This window comes from Parasteatoda tepidariorum, chromosome 1, assembly GCF_982258835.1.
Source record: "Parasteatoda tepidariorum strain Cologne lab strain chromosome 1, Ptep-v5.0, whole genome shotgun sequence".
In the NCBI taxonomy this organism is placed as follows: Eukaryota; Metazoa; Arthropoda; class Arachnida; order Araneae; family Theridiidae; genus Parasteatoda; species Parasteatoda tepidariorum.
Window position 1 is genome coordinate 77,269,703 of NC_141755.1, and position 24,549 is coordinate 77,294,251.

The window sequence follows — 24,549 nt, forward strand, 5'->3', positions numbered from 1 at the left end:
TAAACAAAGTAAAACGTGTCATTCATAATTTCATTTGCGTTTTCTAAATTAAAGTAAGATAAAATGAATTTTCGTAAATATACCAAATGGCCAACTGAATTTGTTGAATAGTAAAAATGCTTGGGGGGTCATAGCAACTTCCCAATCATCGCTCCTGGATGTCCTTTAAATGTCTATAATATATGTCCTGAACATAAAACAGGGTACGCAGCCAAATTTTTCAACAAAAAATAAGCACTTTTCAAGCACTTTAGACAGGGCATAAAATGAAGACTGAAATTGAGAATCTCTTGCAAAATGCAGCAGGGTTACACATGAGAGTCAAAAATCCTTACCACTGAATCCAGCTCAGTATACGCAAGTATTTCATCAAACATGCAAAACAAATGGTGTTTTCATACACTACAGACGAAATAGATTGGGGTTGAATTAATTGGGAAAACGTTGAATAGGACAATGTCTTTTTGCATAATTTGTGGCGAAAATCAACATGGCAAAGAAAAATATCACATTTCGGAAAAGGGAAAATTAAGCACTTTTTAAAAACACCTGTGGAAAAAAGCACCTTTAAGGGCTTTTAAAAAACGAAAATAAGCACCTTTAAAAAACGCTACGCACCCTGTAAAAGAATATATTTTGATAAAAAGAAAATTTCTTGATAAGAACATTTTTAGCATGTTGTCAATAGCGATAATGAAAGGATATTGTGGAAATGAATTACACTGTTAAGTGGGGGCAACAGTGATAATAATTTTTGATGATTTAGTAACATGTTGCTACTCAACATTAGCAAAATATTGCCTCACCTGCATTCAAAAGTATGATTAACTAGAAATAAAAACAATTTTTTCCTTTTTAAGTGAAATAAATTTTAATAAGATGAATTACAGTTGTGCCTATTGAACAGGAAAACTTATCCTAGTCTTTTGACTTTAATTTTAATATGAACAGAGTATCACAGAATATAGTTATAGCTCTCACAATTAGAATAGATGTTTAAAAATCAGTCTCTAATTTTAAAAGAAACTAAACAACTCAAAACTATACCTCTACATAGGATTACTTCTTTTTAAAAGTTAGCATATTCTTTAATCAAATATTTCCAATATATTGTAAAAAATTTATCAATATGATCCAAAGATACTACTTTTTTGAGAAAGATTTTCAAATTTAAAAAATAAAATAAAATTGAATAATGTTTTTTCTCTACTTTGCATTACTGCTGGATCATATTTATACATCTATTATAATTGTTGACTAATGTTAACAATACAAGATGAAAAAAAAAACACTCTACTAACATTTTCGATAACTAATTATGCAAATAATAAACATAAAACTAGAAGATAATATCTTATAAGATTCAGTAGATTAACCCCTTCACTACTGAAATATAAAGGTATAAAGTAAAAAAATATTTTACAGCTCCCAACTTTTACTACCGCAAGTCATAATAAGATAAATAAAATATAAATTATACTACCAAGGGGTCTAATAATTTTTGGTACACACATGAGGATCTCGGGCTAATCTGAAGTCGAATACAATAATAAATAGATTTAACAATTATTTAGGAAAAAAAATATATATGTATAAAGTTTGAGCAGAATACAATGCAATACTGCATTAAATCTCAATTTCAAAACTATTTTTGTTATGTGAATCAGGCAAAATAGTTATTAAAAGAATCTAATATTAATTATTAAAAATGTATTTAATTCTTGGAGGTAAAATTTCAGCATAATAGAAAAAAACTGCAAGTTCAAAGTTATTGAATGTATGTACTATAAAATAAAACAATTAAAAAAAATATTATCTAAATGGATTTAAAACTAAATACTCACAATACTATGAGATTTCTCTCAACTACTACACAATCATAAATTTTGCCATATGTGCCAAGATACACATATGCACCTGCATATTGTTGACTGTACTATTTTTGAATAAATTTAAAAGCCTCATATAGATCACAAAACTTCTCAGTCAAAAGAAAAATAATTATTTTCAGAATAACTAAATTATAGAAAATCTGAAAATATTTATGCATTCGAGCGAAATTGATTTAGCGTCATTTTTCAAAAATCACCTATTTTAGAACAAACTACATGTTCTGAAACGATTGGAATCCCCAGAAAGCTTAAACGTATATGGATGTTTCAGTGAAAAGGAAACCATACATTTTCTTACAGCATGTTTTAAAAGGTAAGAACTGAGGTAACGAAGAGGTTAAGTGAGTTGGGAAATGAAGATTAAAAATATCACAAGTTTGAATGTCACATTCGCATTCACCGTGTTCTGCTTCTAGTGGAAGAGCTAGTGCTGCTATTTCCCAAGAGGCGAGCAACACTGGGATTTGGAGAAGGCATTCGCCTCACTTTCAGTTTCTTGGAAATGATGCAAAAAATGATGAGTGTTACAAACTGCACTAATGCCAGAAAGAAGAAGTAATAATATAACTTTCCATTATTGATGTTACTTGAATGATGACCTATAAACAAGCCTTCAATATTTTCAAATGATGTTAAGGCAGCAACCCCAAGGAAACTTCCTATACCAGTGCAAAAGTAATAAAGGCCCATCACAGCACCTTGCATAGTTGTTGGAGCTTGCGAGCAGGCAAATTCCATGCCTGCAAAATTAAGAATAAAATGAGCAAATTCAAGTATAACATAGTAGACAATAATCAGCGTATGTTTTAATATGGTAAACAATATTAACCACATAACACATAATAATAATCAATGCATATTCTTAAACATTAAGATTTGTGTTAATGTGAGAGCTTAAAACCAAGTTTTCTTAAAAATGGCAGGAGATTTTAAAAATACATGAAAAATAGACCACTTTCGTTTTCATAAAATAAGAAGTATGTGTTAAAACATAAAATGACAAACCCCCCTTTAGAAAAAAAATTATAGATTGCAGAAAAATGATTTAAAAAGCAGATTTTAAATGTTTAATTTTTTTATCCCTTATGAAAGAATCATCAGTACAGTTATTGGAATATAGCGTCCACAAGTTGAATTTAGTGTTTTAACACATCAGCTCAAATCTGGAACAGAAGACTTCCTTTTTTTAAAAATACAATAAAATAAAAATAGCATTTTTCAATATTTTAGACTTTTAGATTATTCTACCAAAACATTGAATTGATTTTCATAAAAATGAAAAAGTTACAGCATAATGTGTAAAGCGGGGTGCAGTGTATGATCCAAGTGAACTTGTGCACTCAGTTGATTAATGAATTTACTCACTCCTTTTAGTAAAATACTATCGTTTTAACTAATTTATTGAAATAATTTTTAACGAATGTTGCAAACCGTTATTGAGTTTTGAAAACAATTAGAAATAAATGAAGGCTCAGAAGTTCAATATGAAATTATCACAGAGTTTCGGGGGTAGATAAAGAAGAAAAAGGGCTAGACTAGCACTTTAAGACTGTTGAAAATTATGAAAAAGAAGCATCTTAAGGACCTGGTATTGAAGCATAGTTAGTTGCAAGATTTTATATCTTTATATGGAACAATTTTAAACACAAAACTTTAAATGCAATTTACTCGAAACTATGTTTCTTACACTAGCTGCACCTCTAACCAGTATTATTTTCAACCGATTTACATCAAATTTTTAAACAATGTTCACAATAAATATAGGTTTTGTTGAAGATAGAAATATTTTAACTGGGTCGACTGGTTTTGGAAAATCCACGAAAATGTAACTTATTTCATGTCATTTTTAAAATCACTATTTTGCGGAATAAAAAAGAAAAAAATTTTTAAGTAAACATTTTTAATTGTAACAGAAACTACATTCATGTAATTTTAAAAAATCAAATTTGGCCGATTTTTTTTTCAACTTATGAGTATAGCAAAAAATGAATACTTTAAAAAAATAAGTTATAAATATTGCTAAGTGCTAATTTTTTAAAATTTTTGTATTAGTAACATGATAAATTAATATTAAAATATTTCAAAAACGTAAAAAAAATGTATTAGTTTATTACAATCGTTTCAAAATTCATTAAAAATCCTTCCTTACTCAGGCTTCTACTGTCCTCTTCTCTCTTAATAAACTGGCGGAAGTGCAGTAAAAATTCAAAACAGAAGGCAAGAGGAATTTTTAAAATACGTTCATGTATACGTTAGTAGTTTTAAGAAGATACAAAATTTTTAATACACTGTTTCATTTCAGTGCAAAAAGCAACTCTCTGTAAAATGCAGAAGAGTTGGCAACTATGAAATATTGATTTTTAAACAAAGAGTTCAATGGAATAAAACAACCCGAACTGGCTATTTGAATATACAGCAATATATATTCAATGCAAAACACTCAAATATTTTTTAAAAAGAGATCACCAGAGTAACTTAGTGCTAAGCTTATTTGAAGAAGATAAAATCCTTAACATAAAGAATGTATACAAAAAAGAAAGAATTACAAAATAATGTATATATGAAAATGTATTGCCAGATAAATACACATAAGAGTTTCACGAAAAAGTTACAGATCTTCTCTTTACATTCATTACAAGGTTAATTTTAAAGAAAAAACAAGTGCATATTCAAAATAACTTTTTCAAAAAAGGAGTAATCAAAACCAATACTTTATCAAATATTTGTTATTTAATTTTAGTTTCGTTATTAACACGAAAACATTGGGAAAAAAAACTTAATAAGATATTTTAGAATTTCATTTTCCATCAGGGTAATATAAACCTTAAACAGTATGTTGTAAAAACAAAACTTTAAATGTAACATGCAAACATTTAAGCATAACAAGGCAATTAAATTCATAACTTTTGTTTTGCATCTATTTATTTTTTTAATTAAAAATAACACTGAATTAAAAAAACATCTCTATTATAACAAATATTAAAAACGTAAGCATAATTAAAATACTTACCACTAACGCTAGTAAAAACTTCACTAATGCCGATTAGGGAATATTGGGGTATTTGCCACATTATAGGCAAATCAGCAGCAACAAAAACTGTGTTTTCAATAGTTTGATTAACTATTCGTCCCCTAAAAAATTTAAATTGAAATGATACTGAATTCATACATTTCTTTTTAACACTAAAAAGAACCAATATTAATAGGCTATAATTTAAACTCACTCATGGATGAAGTGCAATCTGCAGATTTCTAAGCAACCCGCAATAACCATTGATAATGTAGCACACATCATTCCAATTGCCATCCTTGTCAGTATGCTTATTTGAGTACCACGTCTGTCCAACCATGGGTAGATCACATGGTTCATTAATGGAATAAAAATTATAAGAAACAACACATTGAAAAGCATGAGCCAGGCAGCAGGAATCTGTGAATTGTATTATATTATTACACAGGTGCAAACTAAAAGAAAATGCAACAACAATAATTTATAAAACGAGAATATACTGGGAGGAAAATATGAGCTACTTATTATTTATTAACTTCTCAAAGAAAAAATTTCAATATCTCATGCGATTCTGAGACTCAAGGAAGGAAATAGAAAAAAATACTTGACTTTTCCCGATTGATTTTATCTAATTTTTGCAATCAGTGGCATATGAGCCGCGTTGGCTCAGGGGATAGAGCATTTGGCTTCCAATGCGATGAAGAACCGGCTTCGAATCCCAATCTATACGAATTCCGCATCCGGCTCGTGCCAACCACAGTGCTGACGTGAAATATCCTCAGTGGTAGACGGATCATGGGTTAGAGTCCCCTTGCCATCATGCTAACTGTGGGAGGTTCTAGCGGTCTACCTCTTCATGTAATGCAAATGCGGGTTAGTTCCATCAAAAAGACCTTCATGAAGGCAAATTTCTCCTAATACTCGATCCAGGAGTTCCCTTGTCTTCTGGATTGGGTTCAAAATTACAAGGCTACAGAGTTGAACATTAGTAGTCTTAAACCCATAAAAATTGGGTCGGCTGTTCAATGATGGTTATAAGGTAAAAAATCAAATCAGTGGCATATACAGAGCCATCGTGGCTCAGGGGATAAAGCAATTTACACTAGTGATCAAATGTAAGAGAATTTTTATAGGTGGATTTCAGAACTGCAGGACACATTTTAATAAAACTTGGTCAGAACATGGGTTGATATAATACAAAAATAAACATTCAACAGTTATAATTATAATACACAGGCATGATTGTATGTAACACTCATCAGAGCCAGATGGTATCAAAGAAAGGTAACTGAATTTAATAAAAAAAAAATGGCTAATAAAGGGTATTGCTCTCTTATACCGATATTCAGGCTCCACGCTGTGATTTCAAATTGCAAATAAGGCTGTTTATGAGTCCCTGAGGCAGTTTGTCCCACTTGTTAAGTAACGCCCTTATCAAAGACTGGATGGTTTTCGGAGAAAAGTTACAAGTTGTAATTTAACCTCCCCATATTGTCCCAAACATTCTCAATAGGATAGAGGGCACAGGCCAGCAAACTTTGACCACCATAATGGTTGATTTCTTGGACATTAGAGGGCAGGTAGCAGGTCTCTCTATATGAAAGTATGTCGAGAATCAGTGGCCAAGCTGAAGCTGGATTCCTCAGTGAAGGGAATATTAGACCATTGTTCCAATATCTATGATCTCTGCACCATCCTAAATAGACTCTTCAGTTAGCAGAAGACAAATAGCAAGTCCTTTTGCAAACAGTTCTCATAAAGCCTTCTAGAAACAGCAATCCTTGAAAGTTGACTGCTTGTGGCAACATAGAGGTCTCCAGAGAGTTGAGGAGCAGGGGCATCCTTCTTACACTTCACAGTAATAAACAAATACAGATCTTCATTTACCATTGTGGTTCTTTGCCGATCATGACAGGACTTTCTGCAGACAGAACTGAATATCAGTGTAATGGAATGAGGGAACTATTCTCTGGTAAAAAATTTATTGTTTCCAACAAATTAACGCAAAATGTTACAAATATTAAACTTTTCATATTTTTTACAATTTAAAAGCTTCTTTCTTTAATTTGTTTGAAAATCATACTTCAATCTTCGTAAAGTAGCCAAATATTTATTTGTTGAAAAATTAAAATTTTAATATTTTTTTAAAACTTTTTAAAAGCTTTATTTTATTAAATTTGTTTGAAAATTATGCTTTTATCTTCATAAAATATTTTGCTTGAGCCAAATATTTATCTGTCAAAAAATGTTAACCAACTTGTTTGAAGATCGCGATTTTTTCTTCATTAAAACAGTTTGCTTAAGCCCAATATTGAAAATGTAAAAATTTTTTACTTTTCAAAAACTAAATTAAGTTTCAAAAACTTAATTTAAAACTTCATTAATTTTAACTTAATTTTTAATTAGTAAAGTTATTTGAAAAAAACTTGCTTTTTTCTTCATAAATATTTTGCTGTTAAAAAGTTTAATTTCATAACCAAAACAGTTGTAACATAATACATTTTAAGTTTTAGTGTCCTTAGTCATTGAAAGGATGCCCGCTTTGGCTGGAGGTCTCGGAATATTATTCCCTTCATTCCCCCTCTTCCCATCACTGCATTCAATTGAAATATTTAGTGAAACACTGATGCCAAATATTAAGAAATACATATGAATTGATAAATCTAGTCACAGAAACGAATTTAGTAACGTGATAATATAAAACTTTTGCAATAGAAAATAATTCTCAGTACAACAATTTTTCAAAATTACCGAAAATTCAGTTGCATCTTTAACATCAGCAGTAGAATTGACTGGCAAAATGCTCAACCTCATTTGCAGACCTTGAGCGAGAAAAGTTGTTTGCATCTAAAAAGGTAGGATTAGAGAATTAATTATTTCCTAAAAAATAAAGTTACATTTCGGCATAATATTATGAATTTAAGTAAGATAAAGTAAAACTTGTAGTAGAGTAAGTAAGGAGTCACAGGGTAGAAAATTATTATCACAGAAAATAATTATTATCTCTCCAAACTGCCATTTACTTATTATTAAGAACTGTGCTTAATGTATAACACTCATTTTTACAGAGCAAAAATGGCTCATTGATGAAAGTACACATCCATCTTTAAATGTTCTCAAACAAGTAATTAGTCATACAGAATCTGCTGTGAACTCTTTTTAACTACCTTTATCACCCTGAATACTGGTTTTGTTACTGCATTTCTGAACTGCCAGCCTTTCATTTTAGTAGCCCTAATGTAGGGAGGAGTGCACAAACTTCTTGAGTGAAGGGCCACTTGCACTGCAGGTAGATTAACAAAGGGCCACATGCATATTTAGTCATATTAGCAGCAAATATGATAATTTTTATATAAACATTATTCTTCAAAGCATTGAATATTTTAGGCAGTAAACTTAATAACATAATTGCAGAAAATTAAGTACTTTTAATTATTTGAATTTATTTGAAACTGAAAAGAAAAAAAAATATGGGGGGGGGGGGTAATTGAACCAAAGAAGAAGTTTACAAAATGAAAGTGCAAAAACTATACACATTTTATTGAGTATTATAAATTTGAATTAAATATTTTAATTAAATAAAATTTATAATCTTTAAAAAAATGAAATGAAAAGAAATTTTTTATTCATTCAGAAGATCCTGTGGGCCACACATCAACAGTCGGCGGGTCGCATGTGGCCCGTGGGACACAGGTTGTGCACCCCTACCCGAATTTGTACCACAAGCACAACTAAAGAATTACTTAAGTAGCATAAAATGTTACAGCAGAAAACAGGCAATGTAGCAGATGAGGGCCAAGTTCCATTTTACATACAGTTAAACACAACAATAACATGCTTGCTGTCTCTATTCCTGGCTGTACAGCTTGTGAAATACTATAAGAAAAATACAATACAGAAGGTTTTCATTGCAGGTTTATATCCAAAATAGTGGAAGTACTTACATAAAAATAAGAAACCATTTCCACACGAGTTTGTTAGCATATCTCGCAACTATATCACATCTACAGCTGATTCAATGGCATTATTAATTCTTTTACACCACTTTGCAGTCCATTATTCTTGTGGCAAATTTAGTTTTTATGATGTCACGTCAACACAAAACCAGAATACAGCAGAAGCTTCAGTTGTTTTCATGGCTCAGTACAAGTCACGCTGCCTTTCAGCATTCACCTATTCATAACTATTGGAATTCAGCATTCATACCTATTGGAATTCTCAGCCTCAGAATCTTAGTGCAGTAATGGCTAAATATTCCAAGGCTTCTTCTTTCATTAATCACACCTGCCAGATGTGGAACAGATTACTCACAGAGATCCTTTCCGAAAGAATAACCAATGAGGCGAACCAGGTTCAATCCCGACGATGGCTGGTCGATACGAATTCCGCATCTGGCTTGTACCGACCGCAGTGCTGACGTGAAATATCCTCAGAGGTAGACGGATCATAGATTAGAGTTCCCTTGCCATCAGGCTAACCGTGGGAGGTTCTCGCGGTCTTCCTCTCCATGTCACGCAAACGTGGGTTAGTTCCACCAGAAAGTCCTCCATGAAGGTAAATTTCTCCCAATACTTGATCCAGTAGTTTCCTTGTTTTCTGGATTGGGCTCAAAATTACAAGACTACGGAGTTGAACATTAGTAGTCGTAAACCCAAAAAATGGGTTTGATGCTCAACGACGGTTATATATATAAAAAAAGAAAGAATAACAACACGTGTCAAGTCTGCCAGGCAAACAGGTTGTGCATGTATTCCTACAGCAGCAAAGGCAAGGAGAGAAAGAGAGAGAGTTCCAAACACCCAGCAGTATTAATCCTACTATCTATTTTACATAAAACCGACGCCAATAACAAATATATAAGAGTAACTATAAAAAACTACTTAAAAGTAAAAATATGTGCTCATTTCTCACTTATGACAAGTAATGCAACAGCTCCTCCTGATGAATCACACCACCCCGCTAAAAGAGGTATAAACAAAACCACTTCGAAAGAAAACAAACTCTAAATTTTGATAATTAAAGTCAGTCAGTTGACGAGTTTGTGTTCACCAATCGACAAAATGTTACAGGAGTAAAAACAGTGACCAATGCATTCATAAATCTTAAAATGAAGTTTAATGGCTAAGAAAGATTATACAATACCTGAAAATACAGCATCCAATATGGAATAAGTGAAAGAAAGACAGTGATGATCACAGAAAGAGATTTGACATCTTCAACAACCGAATCATGAAACTTGCCACCATACCTTACTTTGGCCATGTCTAACCAAGTTGGTCTGTTTATGGATTCAACACTATGAAGAGAAATAAAAATAAAGAAATTCAATTTGTTATTATGCAACATTTAAAAATATGTGTACATTTTTTAATAATGGGTGACTCAATCATTTATGAATGTCATATTTACGGATTTTAAACACTTATAACTCAGTTAAAAAAAATTTCGCCAATTCAAATATTTTTGCGAATTACACTCACTCCAATTTTTAGAAACTTTCAGATAAAGTAAAACCTCGGTACAACAATATTTTGGGGACCAAATAAATATATCGTTATAGAGGGATATATTGAGGGCCTACATACTTTGGTGACACAATAAATTTTTATTTTAAAGTTATTTATGTATTAACTATAAATGCATTTATCTATAATATAAAAAATTAATTTGCAGAGTGTTAACTATGGTTAAATATTAAAAACAATTGAAATAAATTCAGAAAATAAGATCATAAACATACCTGAAAACCGTTTTTATTGAAAATAATCCGATGTACTTTAGTTTGTTTATAAATTTTTTTTTACTGTTAAGTCAACAACCAAAGCATGCATTGAATCAAAAGCACGAAAATGATTTTCGCTAGTGAATGGTGCTCCCCCCACTCTCTATGGAAAAAATTCTATTTTAGGTGTTAATGTGATGCGAGTGGTCATTTGTGACTTATGACCAGCTTTTAACATGAAGGAAATGAAATCAGATAGGAATGTTACATCTGAGATTTCTTTAAGAGATAAGTGAGGCAATTCTAAGAAAGGAAACTCTTGGGGTGGTCAGCTGTGAGTCTTCTCTTGTCAGAAAATACGGCAAAAGATGATAAAATAAGATTTTTTACATTATTTGAAAACCAATTATGAATGGAGAAAATAAGGTTGAAATTTGAAAAAAAAAAAAAATCGTTTATTCCTTCAGATGATATCGAAATATTGAGAAGAGGATAACATTAATTCGTATGCAAGTTCGTCGGGACCATGAAACATTATCATAATAGAGAGAGTTATTGTTGTATCGGATATCGTAGTAGTGGATATCGTAGTAGTGGGAGTTCACTGTGTTAAAAACTAGCTGTTATGGTCATTGACATTTAACATAACACATTGTGTCACGTCTCTAACATCTAATTTTGAACTCCTTAAACTAATGCAAGGAGGCAAGTCCTCAAAAGTCTAAATGACATCAAAACTTATTTTTACAAAAAACTGTAGAGCTGCTTAATTTTTTTTTGACTGAGTTATAAGCTTTTAAGAGTAAGGAGTGAGGAGTTTTACTTACTTAGGATCAATTATTATCACTGACAACAGAATTACTCCTGAAATAAAAAACCAACTCTATCTGGCAAATAGGATTGTCTATGGGCTGAGAAGATTTATTAAATCTAGGTTTCTTTCTAGAAAAACAAAGTTCTTAACCTACAAAACTTTTGTCCGGCCAGTCTTGACATACACTTCTGAAGCTTGAACAATGACAAAACCGGAGGAAGATTGTATCACAATATTTGAGAGAAAGATTTTGCGGGGTATATTTGGTGGTGTTAATGAAAACAATAATTGGAGAAGGAGATTTAACTTTGAACTGAACAAGATTTATAAACAACCTGATATTATTAAATACATAAAAATAAATAGAATGAATCGGATCGCCCATGTTATTTGAATGAGTGACGATAACACAATAAAAAAGATACTGCTTTTTAGATCCACTGGGAAAAGAAAGCGGGGAAGGCCGCGGTTAAGATGGGCTGACTCAGTGGAGTCTGATTTTTTCGCAATTAATGAAAAGAATTGGAGATCAAAGATAAATCGGAAGTCATCATGGAGAAATCTCTAGAGGAAGGCATTGGCTTACATTGGGCTGTCTGGCCAACTATGATGATGATGATATGCTTTTAAGAGCCATGATGGCTCAGTGGTTAAGGCACTGAACTGTCATTGTGAATAATTGACACTCGATCCCCAGTGGAGGCACAGATTAATGGGTACCAGTTAGCATGTTGGTTCGAACCACTGCTTTAAATTATCAATGAATAAGACTAGGAAAATATCATTGAATAAGACTAGGACTAAAATGTGAAATTTTTACAGCAAATTATTTTTAATAGATGTCAGAATTATTTAACTCCAATCTCACTAAGTGATTAATGTTACTCACAATTTGAAGACTGGTTATTTTCCACGTATGATATACCAGGTTTTCCCTGCTCTCCCTGACCAGTGGGAACCCTGAAATTTCTCAAATTAAAATAGACTAATAGTTTATTTCAAACAGTGTTTTTAGAAGGGCGGCCTGCTCCACCAACCCTTTGATCCCTACATATTTACCCTCCTTGCCCTTTTTGTAAAAATAAGCCGCCATCCCTTAAAAACACTGTTTTTAAATTTTATTTTTAGGAAAAGGTTGCTTTTTTAAACCTCTTTTTTCAATGAGATGTCCACTTCTGATTTGTTTAGTTTTTAATAATTATTCAAGGTGAGTAGCCAGTTTTACAATAAAAAAAAAATAAGCACCTTTTAAGTACTTTTCAAGCACTCAAAAAATATTTTTAATCACCTTCCAAAAAAAAAAAATTATAATTTGGATCTGTGCAGTAATAAAAATTATTTTTTCTATCATTTAAAGTACTTAATTTATAAACATAAAATCAATAAAATTCAATAACATTTTCAAAAACTTGATATTATCATGATGATATAACTAGTTTCTGATAAATATTACACAGAAAATTGTGAAAATAATGCAACTTTGGTAATTTAGAACAACAATCGATACGGCAAAGAAAAAATCTCTTTTTAAAAGATAGAAAATTACACCCTTTTTACAAAAACCGAATAAAAAAAAAGCACATCACACACATGTACTTTTAAAAAACATTACACATGATATAAATATTACACAGAAAATTGTGAAAATAATGCAACTTTGGTAATTTAGAACAACAATCGATACGGCAAAGAAAAAATCTCTTTTTGAAAGATAGAAAATTACACCCTTTCTACAAAAACCGAATAAAAAAAAAAAGCACATCACACACACGTACTTTAAAAAAACGTAAATAAAAAATAAGCAGCTTTAAGCACTTTTTAAAAATGCTACGCATCCTGTTATTTAACTCACCTAACAGAAATTTCATTCCTTCATTTTAGTAAGATTTTTCTAGCTATATAGGTAAAATTTGCATGACATTCTGCCCCAGAGATATTCATATTTCTCATTTGGTGGGGATATATTAAGGAATTTTTCACTGATTTTATTTAAATTTTATAATTATTTTTTTAAACAAATACCTTTTACTTAAAAATGCGCCTTTATAGGTTTACTTTCTTATAATTTTCAGTTTATAAAATAAAAAAGCTTTAAAGTTGTCAATCGAGTAATACTTTTTTTTTATAAAGAAAATTTAATTTATATTTCAAAATTTTTTTGTTATTTTGATAATGAGTGAGAATTGGGAATGAAAATATCTCCTGATGGTCATCGAAGCCACAGAAGTTGTCCTCACTGCATCGACACCGAACTCTCTCCCGACCATGTCTTTGATTGCCCAGCCATACTGGCGAAGCTCGTCAGGATCCATCTGGATCCCCCGCAGCAACTCCTTTATTCCATAGAGATTATTGATGTGGGCAAAGCTGTTTTAGATACTTTTGGACAAATTTAATTCTCCTTGCACTACTGGACAAGACAACAACAACATACTATTTTATAGTAATATACAGTGAGACCTGTTTTTGTGCGGTCCTTTTTTATGCGGTTCTGTTTTTGTGCGATTGGTTTTATGTGATTTTATTTTTGTGCGAATTATTTTTATGCGGTATATGAATCTTAACGGCGTTAGCACCAGTTTAATGTTTCCTATCAATGTGCATATGCATGTTGTGGACGAACTCTGATTATGTGGTCTCCTTGACAACAATGTATCTGAACTTCGCGGTGCTCTGGTTATTTACTTTCATTAGTTCATTTAGTATCGTCAACTCCATTTTCTCTTCTGTTTAAAATCTATTCTGCGCTAAACAAGTTGAAGTAAATCAGTAAAAAATCGTCTGCTGTGTTAAAATACTTAGTATTTTAAAATTAAAGCGTTATTTTTATTTTGTAAATTCTCGTCTAAGCGTATCTCAAATACTATACGCTTCGTATTCAGAGTTTTATACACGATTCATTAGATTAAGGATTCATTTTATAGTGAGATTAAAGGTAAAAAAATTAATTACTTTTGTTTCTATTTATATGTAGTTTTTATGATTTTTATTTTATTTTATCTGATCACTGACTTTATGGTACCAAAAAACAAATCAATTGAAATCCTATCTTCAAGCGATTTTCAACCAATTCATTCCAAGAAGATGCGCATTTTGGATTACTACGAGTAGCAGCAAACTATTTAATGTATAATTTGAAAACTTCTACATGTATATGTACAATGAAGAATTAAATATTTTTAAAATTTCTTTAGGTCTAATTTAATTATTTAATTTTATTGAAAGCATTCTCTTATCTATTTCATAAATCATTGATGTATTTTCTGAGTCCGACTTTTTTTATGCGATCCCTATCAACCGCATAAAAAAAGTTTTTTGTGGTATATGGTACAAACTTGTTTATTACATGTCAGAATTTATAAAATTTTTGAATTTTTTTTGGTGTGATTTCTTTTATGTGGTCCCTATCCACCGCACAAAAAAAGGTTTTACTGTACACATAAAATAGGGGAAATTTAAAAATTAAGGATCAAATCCAGTTATTACATAATATTACACATTTTGATACATTTTAGTGGCAGTAAATGAGCCCCTTTCAAAATTCAAAGTGCCCTTTTCAGTGGGAAGCACCCTGCCTTATTTTTATTCCAATTTAAATCAATCTAAAAATTGAAAATATTAAAAAGAAAAAAGTTATTTAGTTAAAAAGTATTAGTTATAAACAGAAAAATAGCACACCTGGTTTGTGATTCCATTGTAACATTTCTTTTGCGTATTCGATTAAGTTTCCAAGCACCTTTCAAAACAGAAAAAGTTCTCGAAATAGAACTTCCACAAGAAGATTGGTGAGTATAGATGGGATAAGTAACTAGAAACATTATAGTGGCAACTGTGAGTAAGCAGACAGGTATGAGATATCCACTTTTGAATCCATCTACCTGTTGAACATAAGTAATGCCTAGAATAGCTATAAGAGCTCCAATGTTTACACACCAGTAAAGCCAATTGAGATAGAGTCTAAGGCCATCTTGTCCGCTATATTTTACCTAACAGAAACAAAATGTGATGAGTATATTCTTCTTTAAGTTAAAATTGCTTCAAAGTAGGAACTGATATGATAAAAAAATAACCATATTTTAGTAGTTTTTTTTTTTTTTTTAAATCTTTATGTTCTTTTGCTTTTCGAGGCATGTAATATTTCTATGTGACATTTATTTTTTAATTATTCAATGCAGAGGGTTGGCAAGATTTTGCCGCAGGTGGAAAAAACCATGGTAAAAAGCGTCCTGGCAAAAACAGGTTTTTGCCAAGCAAAGTAGCAAAAACCTATATTGTCCTCTCATCAAAATTTTTTAACACAAAATTAATCCTAAAATTGAAATATATACTATAAATACATATAATTAAAAAAAATTAACAAAATTATTATTCCATAATTAAATCATAATGTATTACTATATCATTTAAGTAGTTTAAAACATTACTGATCAGAAAATTAGTGATTATTCTCTTTTTTCCAGTGAAATGAACTTATTTTAAATTAATATAACTATAATTTAAAGAATAAAATATCTATCAACATATATAGTTAATTAAAATATACAAGTATCAATGCAATTTTTTAAATTTGTGCAAATTCAATTCTTTATTCATCATCACAATACAATTTGTGCTGTCTCAACCGTGTGGTTCTGTTAGCATTTTGAAGTAATATTGAGAAATGAGGGGATTATCAAAATCTGGCTAATAAAACGTCCATCTTAGCTTTCTTATGTCTCTCTTTAAATATAGTGTAAAAGCGATATAATGTAAAATAATACAACCAAACGTTATTATGAAGAAGTAAAAAAAAAAAAAAATACAATTTGTAAAAAAAACATTTATTTAAGGATTCTAAAATGAAAAGAGGTCAAAAACTTTCCATCTCTTAAAAATTATTATCCTTATATTAATTATTAATATTTTAAAAATAATTTTCTCATGCAATGTATCAAAATTATTATTCCTTATGATTGATTTAAATTTGTTTCAAGTATTTTGTAATAATATTTAATCAGCAGTTTAGATAATTTGGTTTCTGCCGGTTCTTACCGGTTTTTGTCGGCAAAAACTCCAACCAGTGCCGTAACTTCACCCCTCTGGGCCCTGGGGCAAAAATTTCTGGCGGAGGCCCTTTCAAAAACTTTCACTACTCCATCTCTAATCGTCATTTTAGCTATTTATGTATTATGTTAGCGAATATGTTTATGAAAACAAGTTATTTGTTCGCATATAAATTGCATAACAAAGCATTGTAAGTTTTCCACATGGCAAAATACAAAATTTCAGCGAAATCGATTAACCCTGAGAAATTAAATTTAAAAAAAGTCGTACTTATAAAACTCAATTTCTCAAGAACTAATCAACCAATTTCGCTCAAATTTTGTATCTTCCATGTGGAATTAGATACTTTAAAATGATAAAAAAAAAAATATATATATATATGCCTTGCGATTCAAAAGTTTTCAGACTATTATTGTCCCGTAGTGGACTGATCGTTGAGACACGGTTCCCAGCAGATCACCGAAGTCAAGCCTCACTGGCTGCTGTCAGTGTGCGGGTGTGTGACCACTTGGATCAGTCTGCGTAGGGACCGAGGGTATGCGGTATTGGTCCTCGTTAAACTGTTCTACCATAAAATGCTCGACTTCGCGTGCAGGTCGCCAGGCTACCGAAGTGGGGGTGCCATCCCCTCTGCAGAGGATCAAACCTCAAGGGATGTTTCCCAGACCGTCGCCAATTGCCTATTGTGTAGCACTAGTGCAATGTGAATAATCAACAACATCAGACTATTATTAAATAAAAAATACTAAATATTTACTAAAAGTCATTTTTTGCATGGAATTATCTTTAGATAAGAGAATTTTATAATAGTGCGCAAAAATTTTTCAATTCCCTTAACATTTGGGGGTCCAAACTTTGGATAGCTCACCCGACCCAACTATTGGGACCATATTTCCCAGATTACAGCTACCTACATTACGGGGGTTAGAAAATCGAATCGGTTGAGCAAAGTTATGTTTATTCAGGGAAAGTATGTTTTTGTGTCTGATTACGTAACTTAAAATAAAATATCGTGCACTAATTAATTTGCATATTTGAAGTCACACCCTCGAATTATTAAGATGGAGTCCTAGAACGGGAAGATCCGATCATTAAATTAAAAGTTATTCAGGATGGTACGTTTTTGGTTCACTGCACGTAAAAGTGTTAGCAATTTACGTCATCTCACCGAGGTAATGACTAGGGGGGAAAAAGGCTATTCATGTTGTCTCCTCTTGTCCCCCATGCCCACAGTAGCCTCCTTTTCCTTTAAATATAATGCTAATCATAAAATACCAATTTTATAAACCTGTTTAATCCGGTTACTATACCGTTAGGAAGGTCTTTTCAAGACAAAATCATTATAATAATTAAAATTATTTTTTAATTTCAAATCTAAAAGTTTTTGATCGCGTTATGGAAACTGAAGGAAATTATAGACTTTTTTTTCTATCGGCACATATATCCACATTTTGAAAAGTCCTAATTGAAGAAATAAACAGAAATTTTTTTCTCTATATACATTAATTAACAAAAAGCAAAGTTGCTTTACTCCAATATGGACAAGTCCCTAGAAAATATAGCTATATTTTGAAAAGAATTCGTTCTTGAATATTTGGCCTATGTATTCATGACGCCATGTAATCATATCTCTGGTTCAAAACTAAAACGACACTTCTGCACTCACTTCTCATTCAAATAACATGAGAAGATAGTGCAGAAGTGTCGTTTTAGTTTTGAACCAACGATATGTGGCAAAATTATGACAAAGAGTAATAGTTTTTTTTTTTTTTATGAAAGAAAAATGAGAAAAAATCAAAGCATATTTGCTAATTAAAAAAAAAATTATTTTTAATGGTTTGTCATGGCAATGAATTTTAATTGCTACGGATTTCTAAGCTGATGTTCATAGCTTTTTTATTAAATTAAATATGATTTTTTTTTATATAAAATAAAGATTGCATTTCATTTTTTAATGAAAGCAAAGTTGTTAAAAACCCTAAAAATTCGAAGTTCCAATTTAAAAAATTTAAAGGTCTTAATAATTTAAAAAATATAAAATCAGGACAAAATCCATGCACACAATAAACAGTAAAATTATCAATTAAAATTTAAATGTATTAAATGAGTTAATGCAAACATTTACTTACCTCTTTATAAATAAATTTACATTTGGTTTTCTTGTTTTCCAAAGAAAATTTTTATTAAGAATGGGAATTATTGATATCACGATTTATGTTTGAAAAAATGAAGTTGCAAATAATTTTAAAAACTCTTAATTAAAGTTAAATTTTAATTTCAAAAATTAAACAAAACAAAAGGTAACAGAAAATTTATTTCTCAATTAAAAATGGTTAATATAAATGACGCAATTAAATGAGTTAAAAACTGGAATTTAATAACTGCAACGTTTTACGTTTGTCTCAGAAAAAATCTCTTGACAAAATGACCTAACTCCTCAAAAAATAGCCATCTCCTTTTACACCATGGGAAAATGACCTTTTCCTTCTATAAATTGCCTTAATCATTTTTATGACCCTGGGCTCTTTTGTGCTTTTATAAAATGTCATATATTTACAGAACCATCTATATGTCCCTTAAGTTGTCTTAAACTAGAAACCTTCATACCACCCACAGTCAAAAGATGCTTTCAAATACAGTGAAACCTCCTGTTATGGACACTCCTGCAAAACGGACGCCTCTCAATACGGACATATTTTTAATTCCCCGGGAATCTTCTATGAATAAACCATTACGTACATTCTCCGCAAAGCGGACACTCCCGTAACCGGACGCGGACAGTCATTTTGATCCTGAAACGTTGTTTTTTATCTCTACAAACCGGACACTACTTTTTCTAAATAAATTGCAAGCTAAAAAAAATGCAACTTTACACCATTTTTAAAGCATGTAAATAAAACTTTTTGCCTTATCCATAACTAAAAATATTGTTAAGCTATTTCACCACCGAAAAATCAATCTGTCTCCTGTCACCTTGCCTTATCTTTGTAAAGAAAGGAGAGAAAATGGTACTGCACTCCTGAAATATTTCTGACATCGGCATCTTTTGATCTTTTCATTTGGACCACACAGGTTATGAGACCCCTCAAGTTGAAATGACTTCTCTCAATGCTTCTTCCCCATTGAAAATTTCTTTAATTTTCTTATCAATTTGAAGACTGTATTTAACACAACTGGGGTAAAAAAAAGAGAACAAAAGTATAATCTTTGAGGTGTTTATGTAAATAAAACATTTATTCAGGCACTTGATAGGTGATCAATTGTGAATAATCATCTCCATAGGTCGTCATGACTTACAGGTACGCATTACTTTTTTTTCTGTGAATCGTGGGAGGTTTTTTTTTCCAAGAAGGTATTAACCATGTTCCCTATGAAATGATAAGTAGGTGTAAGAGGATGTGAACCTAATAATTGAAACGGACTGAGGACAGTACACTCCTATTTGGTATCATATGTCTAACTTGAGTATCTATGCTAATAGGAAAATTATATTTATTTATCTGTAGCTACATCCAGAATTATGTATTTATATCAAACTTCTTTATATATTCTTTTTTTATATTTATCATATAAAAAAGAATATATAAAGAATCTTCTTTTTTTATCTTCTTTATATCTCTTTTATATATTTCTTATTGTTTAAATAAATATTCTTGTAGATATTTACGGTATCCTTGTAGATATTATTTAATTATTTCTACATCTTTGAGAATAATCTAAAAACAATTTACGGTGTTAAATTTCGTTATTAGGGTACCCTTCCCGTAAACGGACAACTCTCATAAACGGACAAATTTTTTGGTCCCATGAATGTCCGCTTAACGGAGGTTTCACTGTATATCTTTAGTCTCAGTGTAGAATGCATTTTTCAGGATGCAAAACAGTGGTGCTTATTTTAGTTTTCTAAACACTTGTTAGGTTTTTTTATGATGTGCTCCTCTTCTCTTTTCGTGTTTTTGTTTTAAATTTTTTTAATAAATTAAAAGTTGTAATATGTAGAAAAAAATTTGAACAAAACCGAAGCATTTTTCTTGGGGGGGGGGGATTTCTATTTCAATTTGAAAAATAGCTATCAAATTGGGAAAAAAAGTAATTTCTTTTTCTGAAATTCTCAATTCTGTTTTACTTTATTATAGCGAATGCCAAATTTTCAGAAGGGGAGGCTAAAGTTTCCGATTTGGAAAATAGCTTTAAAGTCCAAAATAAGAGTTAAATATAAATTTCACTCGACTTTATTCTAGCGAATGTCAGAAATTCAGAAGGGGTGAAGTATATTCTTCACCCCCTCACTTTAAGAAGAAAATAAAATTTTCTTTTTGAAAAATAGCTTCAAAGTTTTTTTTTTTAAAAAAAACAATTTTACTGGACTTTATTATTTCAAATGTCTAAATTTCTGAAGATACAAAAATTTTTTTTGTCCCCCTTGCTTTATATCAGAAGAAATTAAACTTTTCTATCCCCTTACTATAATTTAAGAGGAAAATGAAGTTTTTTTATTTGGAAAATATCGTCGAAGTTATGAAACAAAACAATTTTTTTCTTTTAAAATTTTCTACTTTACTTGATTTTATTCTATTAATGTCTAAATTTCAGAAAATGAGAAGAAAATTTTTCGCCCCCTTACTTTTATTTCAGAAGAAAATAAAGCTTTCTATTTGGAAAATAGATTCAAAGATGACATTTTTTTCTTAGTTACCAATTTTTATTATTTTTGAGCACTTTGAAATTTCAGAAGGGGCGAAAAACTATGTTAGCCGCCTCATTACTATTTCGGTAGAAAATAGAGTAAAAGTTGGAAATAAAATACTTTTTCTGCTTTTACTTTACTTTTTCAAAAGTCAAAAAACATATTAATCACCCATAACAGAATAACTTGATGTATATCTTCAAAGCTGAAAAAGAATAGCTTTTTTCCTCCTCCAAAATTACCTATTTTACTAGACTTCGTCTTGGCGAATAACTAAATATCAGAAGAGGCAAGGCACATAAATGTTAAAGGAATATAAAGTTTTCTATTTCAAAAATAGCTTCAAAATTGAAAAAAATCTTTTTTTTTAAATTACTGATTTTACTTGACTTTATTTTTGTGACTGTCTAAATTTCAGGAGGGGTGAAACGCATCGTTTGCCCCATCATCTAAATTTTAGAGGGGCCCTCTGCCACTGGGTCTGACGCAATCAACTACATGCAGCTGTGGCCTTTCCCCTTCTCTGCAAAGCGTGTTTGTTCTTTTAAGAAAGAGAAATAATTTGTGAAAAGGTGTTTTACCGTTTTTTACCCTTCCCTTTATGTTATAGTAGGTATGCAATTACAAAAATAAAAATTTTCATCAACACTATCTTAACACAATTTCTTTCCTACATATATATAATTAGAGTGCTTTATTTTGAAGAAAAAAAACATGATGTGGTCTCTTCATATGAGGCCCCCTTGACCATCGGGGCCCCGGGGCGGTGCCCCGGCTGCCCCGGGGTAGTTACGGCCCTGACTCCAACCCTGATTCAATGTATATTTTCTAGTATTTATAAGTCAGTTAAGGCCTTGAACATGGATCTCTAATCCAGTACTCAGTAAAAATCATTGGTGGTTTTCCATTTTGCCAGAGCAAGTAATCGAATATCTAATTTATTTATTTCTTCGAAAAAAAAAGAAAAACCACTTAAAAGAAAAAAAAAGTAAAATCACTTAAAGGTAAAAAAGAAAAAATCAGCTGAATTTACTTGCATTTAGTAAGTGGAAAAGTACCAAACTGGAAAAGTACCAAATAATTTAGTAAACACTGAAAAATTTTTTTTTTTACATCAATGGATGTGAATGGAATGAATTTTGTTCAGAGTAGAAAAAACAATGATTCCAAATTTGTCAGAAATTTTGAAATTATAAAAGGGTGTCAATAAAAATGTGTGAAAATGTAAAAATATTAGTGTAAAAAAAAATTGTTCCAAAAATCACTGAAAGGAAACGAATTATTCCCGAAATATATTTAGAATGCAATTTTAGAACTTTTTATTGCTTAAAGGATGCAGAAATAAAATTGGCATATTAAAAAAAAAGAGAAAAAATTGTGGTTCAAACACTTCTTGATTCATAATTACGATTCATTTAATAGGTTGAATGTAATTAAAATTATTTTCAAAAAATTTATTTTATTTTATCACAATAACATTTTATGATGTATAAAAAAAAAATCGAGTAATATACAAACTTTACTTTTGTTTATCTTTATTAGTTATCACATTAAACTTCACAATAAATGCAAGCAATATTATATGTTTGTCAAATTATGTTTGCCTATTACGAATATTAACCACATTATTTTATTGTTATTTATCTATCGGATGAAATAAAGAATTAAAAAAAAAAAAAACACATAACTGTTGGCAAGAAAGATTCTCATATCAAAGTAATCACCAAGCTTGGGGAAAACCAGACATCAGTATACGAAAATAAAAAATAAAAAAATCACAAAATGGAATTTAATAATTACAACCCATTCTTGCATGCCCATATCGAACAGCTTCAGTGAATTATAAAATTTAAAAAAAAATATTTGGTACCTACAAAGAAATCACCAAGTTACTATCACATGAGCAAGTGGCAGAAAAGAACCCCCCCCCCCAAAAAAAAAAATATCAAAAGGGGCAAAACTTCTATGATTTTTATATAAAAAAAAATTCTTAATATGCCACTGCGAGGAAGAAGCTAAATCTTGGCAATTATTTTGGTACAGTTACGATTAAGGAAATATCTTCAAATCAAGCAGGAAGATTTCCATATTGTGATTTGTGGCAGAATGATTGCTAAGTCTTTGCAACTTCCAGGCAGAAGCCGTGAGAAACTAAAAAAAAAAAAAAAAAACATCACATAAGGGGACCAATTAGAAGGGTATAACTTGTAGAACCTCTTGAGCGAAATTCGACAAATTTTTAAAAGAAATTTCACGTTTAAAATTCATTTAGCACCTTCGCAACTGTAGTTGGAGTTACAGATCATGACATGAAAATATCTCTAATCAAGCTGAAACTTACTCTGAATTCATGGATATTTCTGTATCGTCATCAGCCACGCCAATTACAATCCGCAAGGTGCCAAATTGATTTTAGACAAGTAAAATTCTTTTTTAAAAAAATGTAGAGGTTTGCCCGGGGGTACCTACTAGATATATCCCTCGAGTTGGTCCCTTACTATGATGTTTTTCTCCAGTTTCTGGGGGACCACTGCCCTGAAGTTGCAAAGACTATGTGATTATTCTGCCACAGTTCATGACAGGGAAATCTCTCCTTGTATTAATTGAATAAAGAGAGTAAATATTTAGATGCAAACATTATCTTTGCCTCAGTTTACTTACTTGTTCCGCACCAAACGGAGTAATATTTGCCTTGACTGTTCCTGTCCCAATCGCTGCTATAATCAATATTGCCATAACAGTCCAACTACAATTTTCGGAATATAATTTAACTTCAGGTTCATCATCAGGCGTAATAGGAAGAAAACAATCAGTACACAAGTTACACAGTTGGGGCATAAATGGAAGAAACCAATAAGCAACAGAAAAAAGAATAAAAGCAAAAAATATGGTTTTATAACGGCCCAAATAAGCGTCGGAGAGCCAACCTCCTAATAACGAAGACAGATAAGATGTGCCCGTAAATATTAACAAAGCATTAATTGCATTATAATACATCCAGTTGAAATCACTTTGTGTTAAAAAAAGATATAAGTTACCAGTCAAAGAATAAAATGCGATTCTTTCCATAAGAACCAAAATCAACACAACAACACCAGAAATCAAATGTTTAGGAGTGTTAATAGCTGAAGAACTTGCATAGAGAACTGGTTCTCTGCTTTCATATATATCATTGCTGGAATAATTATTATAATTAGGATTTGAATTAATTGAAGTTAATAAAGGTTCTCTTTCGTTATTAGCCATTTTTCTGTAACAGAAGAAATGAATGATAATGCACCATGAGTTGTAAAACTTTCTGTTTTTTTTTACGGAGTGTCTATTGCACCGATTATCGGCGCAGTAAAATTCATTTTGCTATCTTACCGATCAAATTTTTAA

The 24,549-nt window shown here is 30.8% G+C and overlaps 1 protein-coding gene across 1 annotated transcript; it reads right to left on the reverse strand.

Annotated features, from left to right (window-relative positions):
* Positions 1–472: 472 nt before the first annotated feature.
* LOC107448684 (solute carrier family 15 member 4) lies at positions 473–24,522 on the reverse strand. Its single transcript, XM_087167147.1, has 7 exons — positions 23,830–24,522; positions 15,117–15,424; positions 10,045–10,198; positions 7,654–7,749; positions 5,117–5,322; positions 4,903–5,024; positions 473–2,632 (listed from the first exon to the last, which is right to left on the reverse strand). The coding sequence occupies exons 1-7, from the start codon at positions 24,412–24,414 to the stop codon at positions 2,289–2,291; spliced, it is 1,815 nt and encodes a 604-aa protein (XP_087023273.1). The 5' UTR covers positions 24,415–24,522; the 3' UTR covers positions 473–2,288.
* Positions 24,523–24,549: the final 27 nt, after the last annotated feature.

Excerpts from the sequence above, each read along its gene's own strand:
- LOC107448684 (XM_087167147.1), bottom strand. The coding sequence starts at position 24,414 with ATGGCTAATAACGAAAGAGAACCTTTATTAACTTCAATTAATTCAAAT. Across the intron at positions 7,750-10,044 it reads ATTGGATGCTGTATTTTCAG|ATGCAAACAACTTTTCTCGC; the intron begins GTATTGTATAAT and ends CTACCTTTTTAG. Across the intron at positions 5,025-5,116 it reads AGATTGCACTTCATCCATGA|GGGACGAATAGTTAATCAAA; the intron begins GTGAGTTTAAAT and ends TAAATTTTTTAG.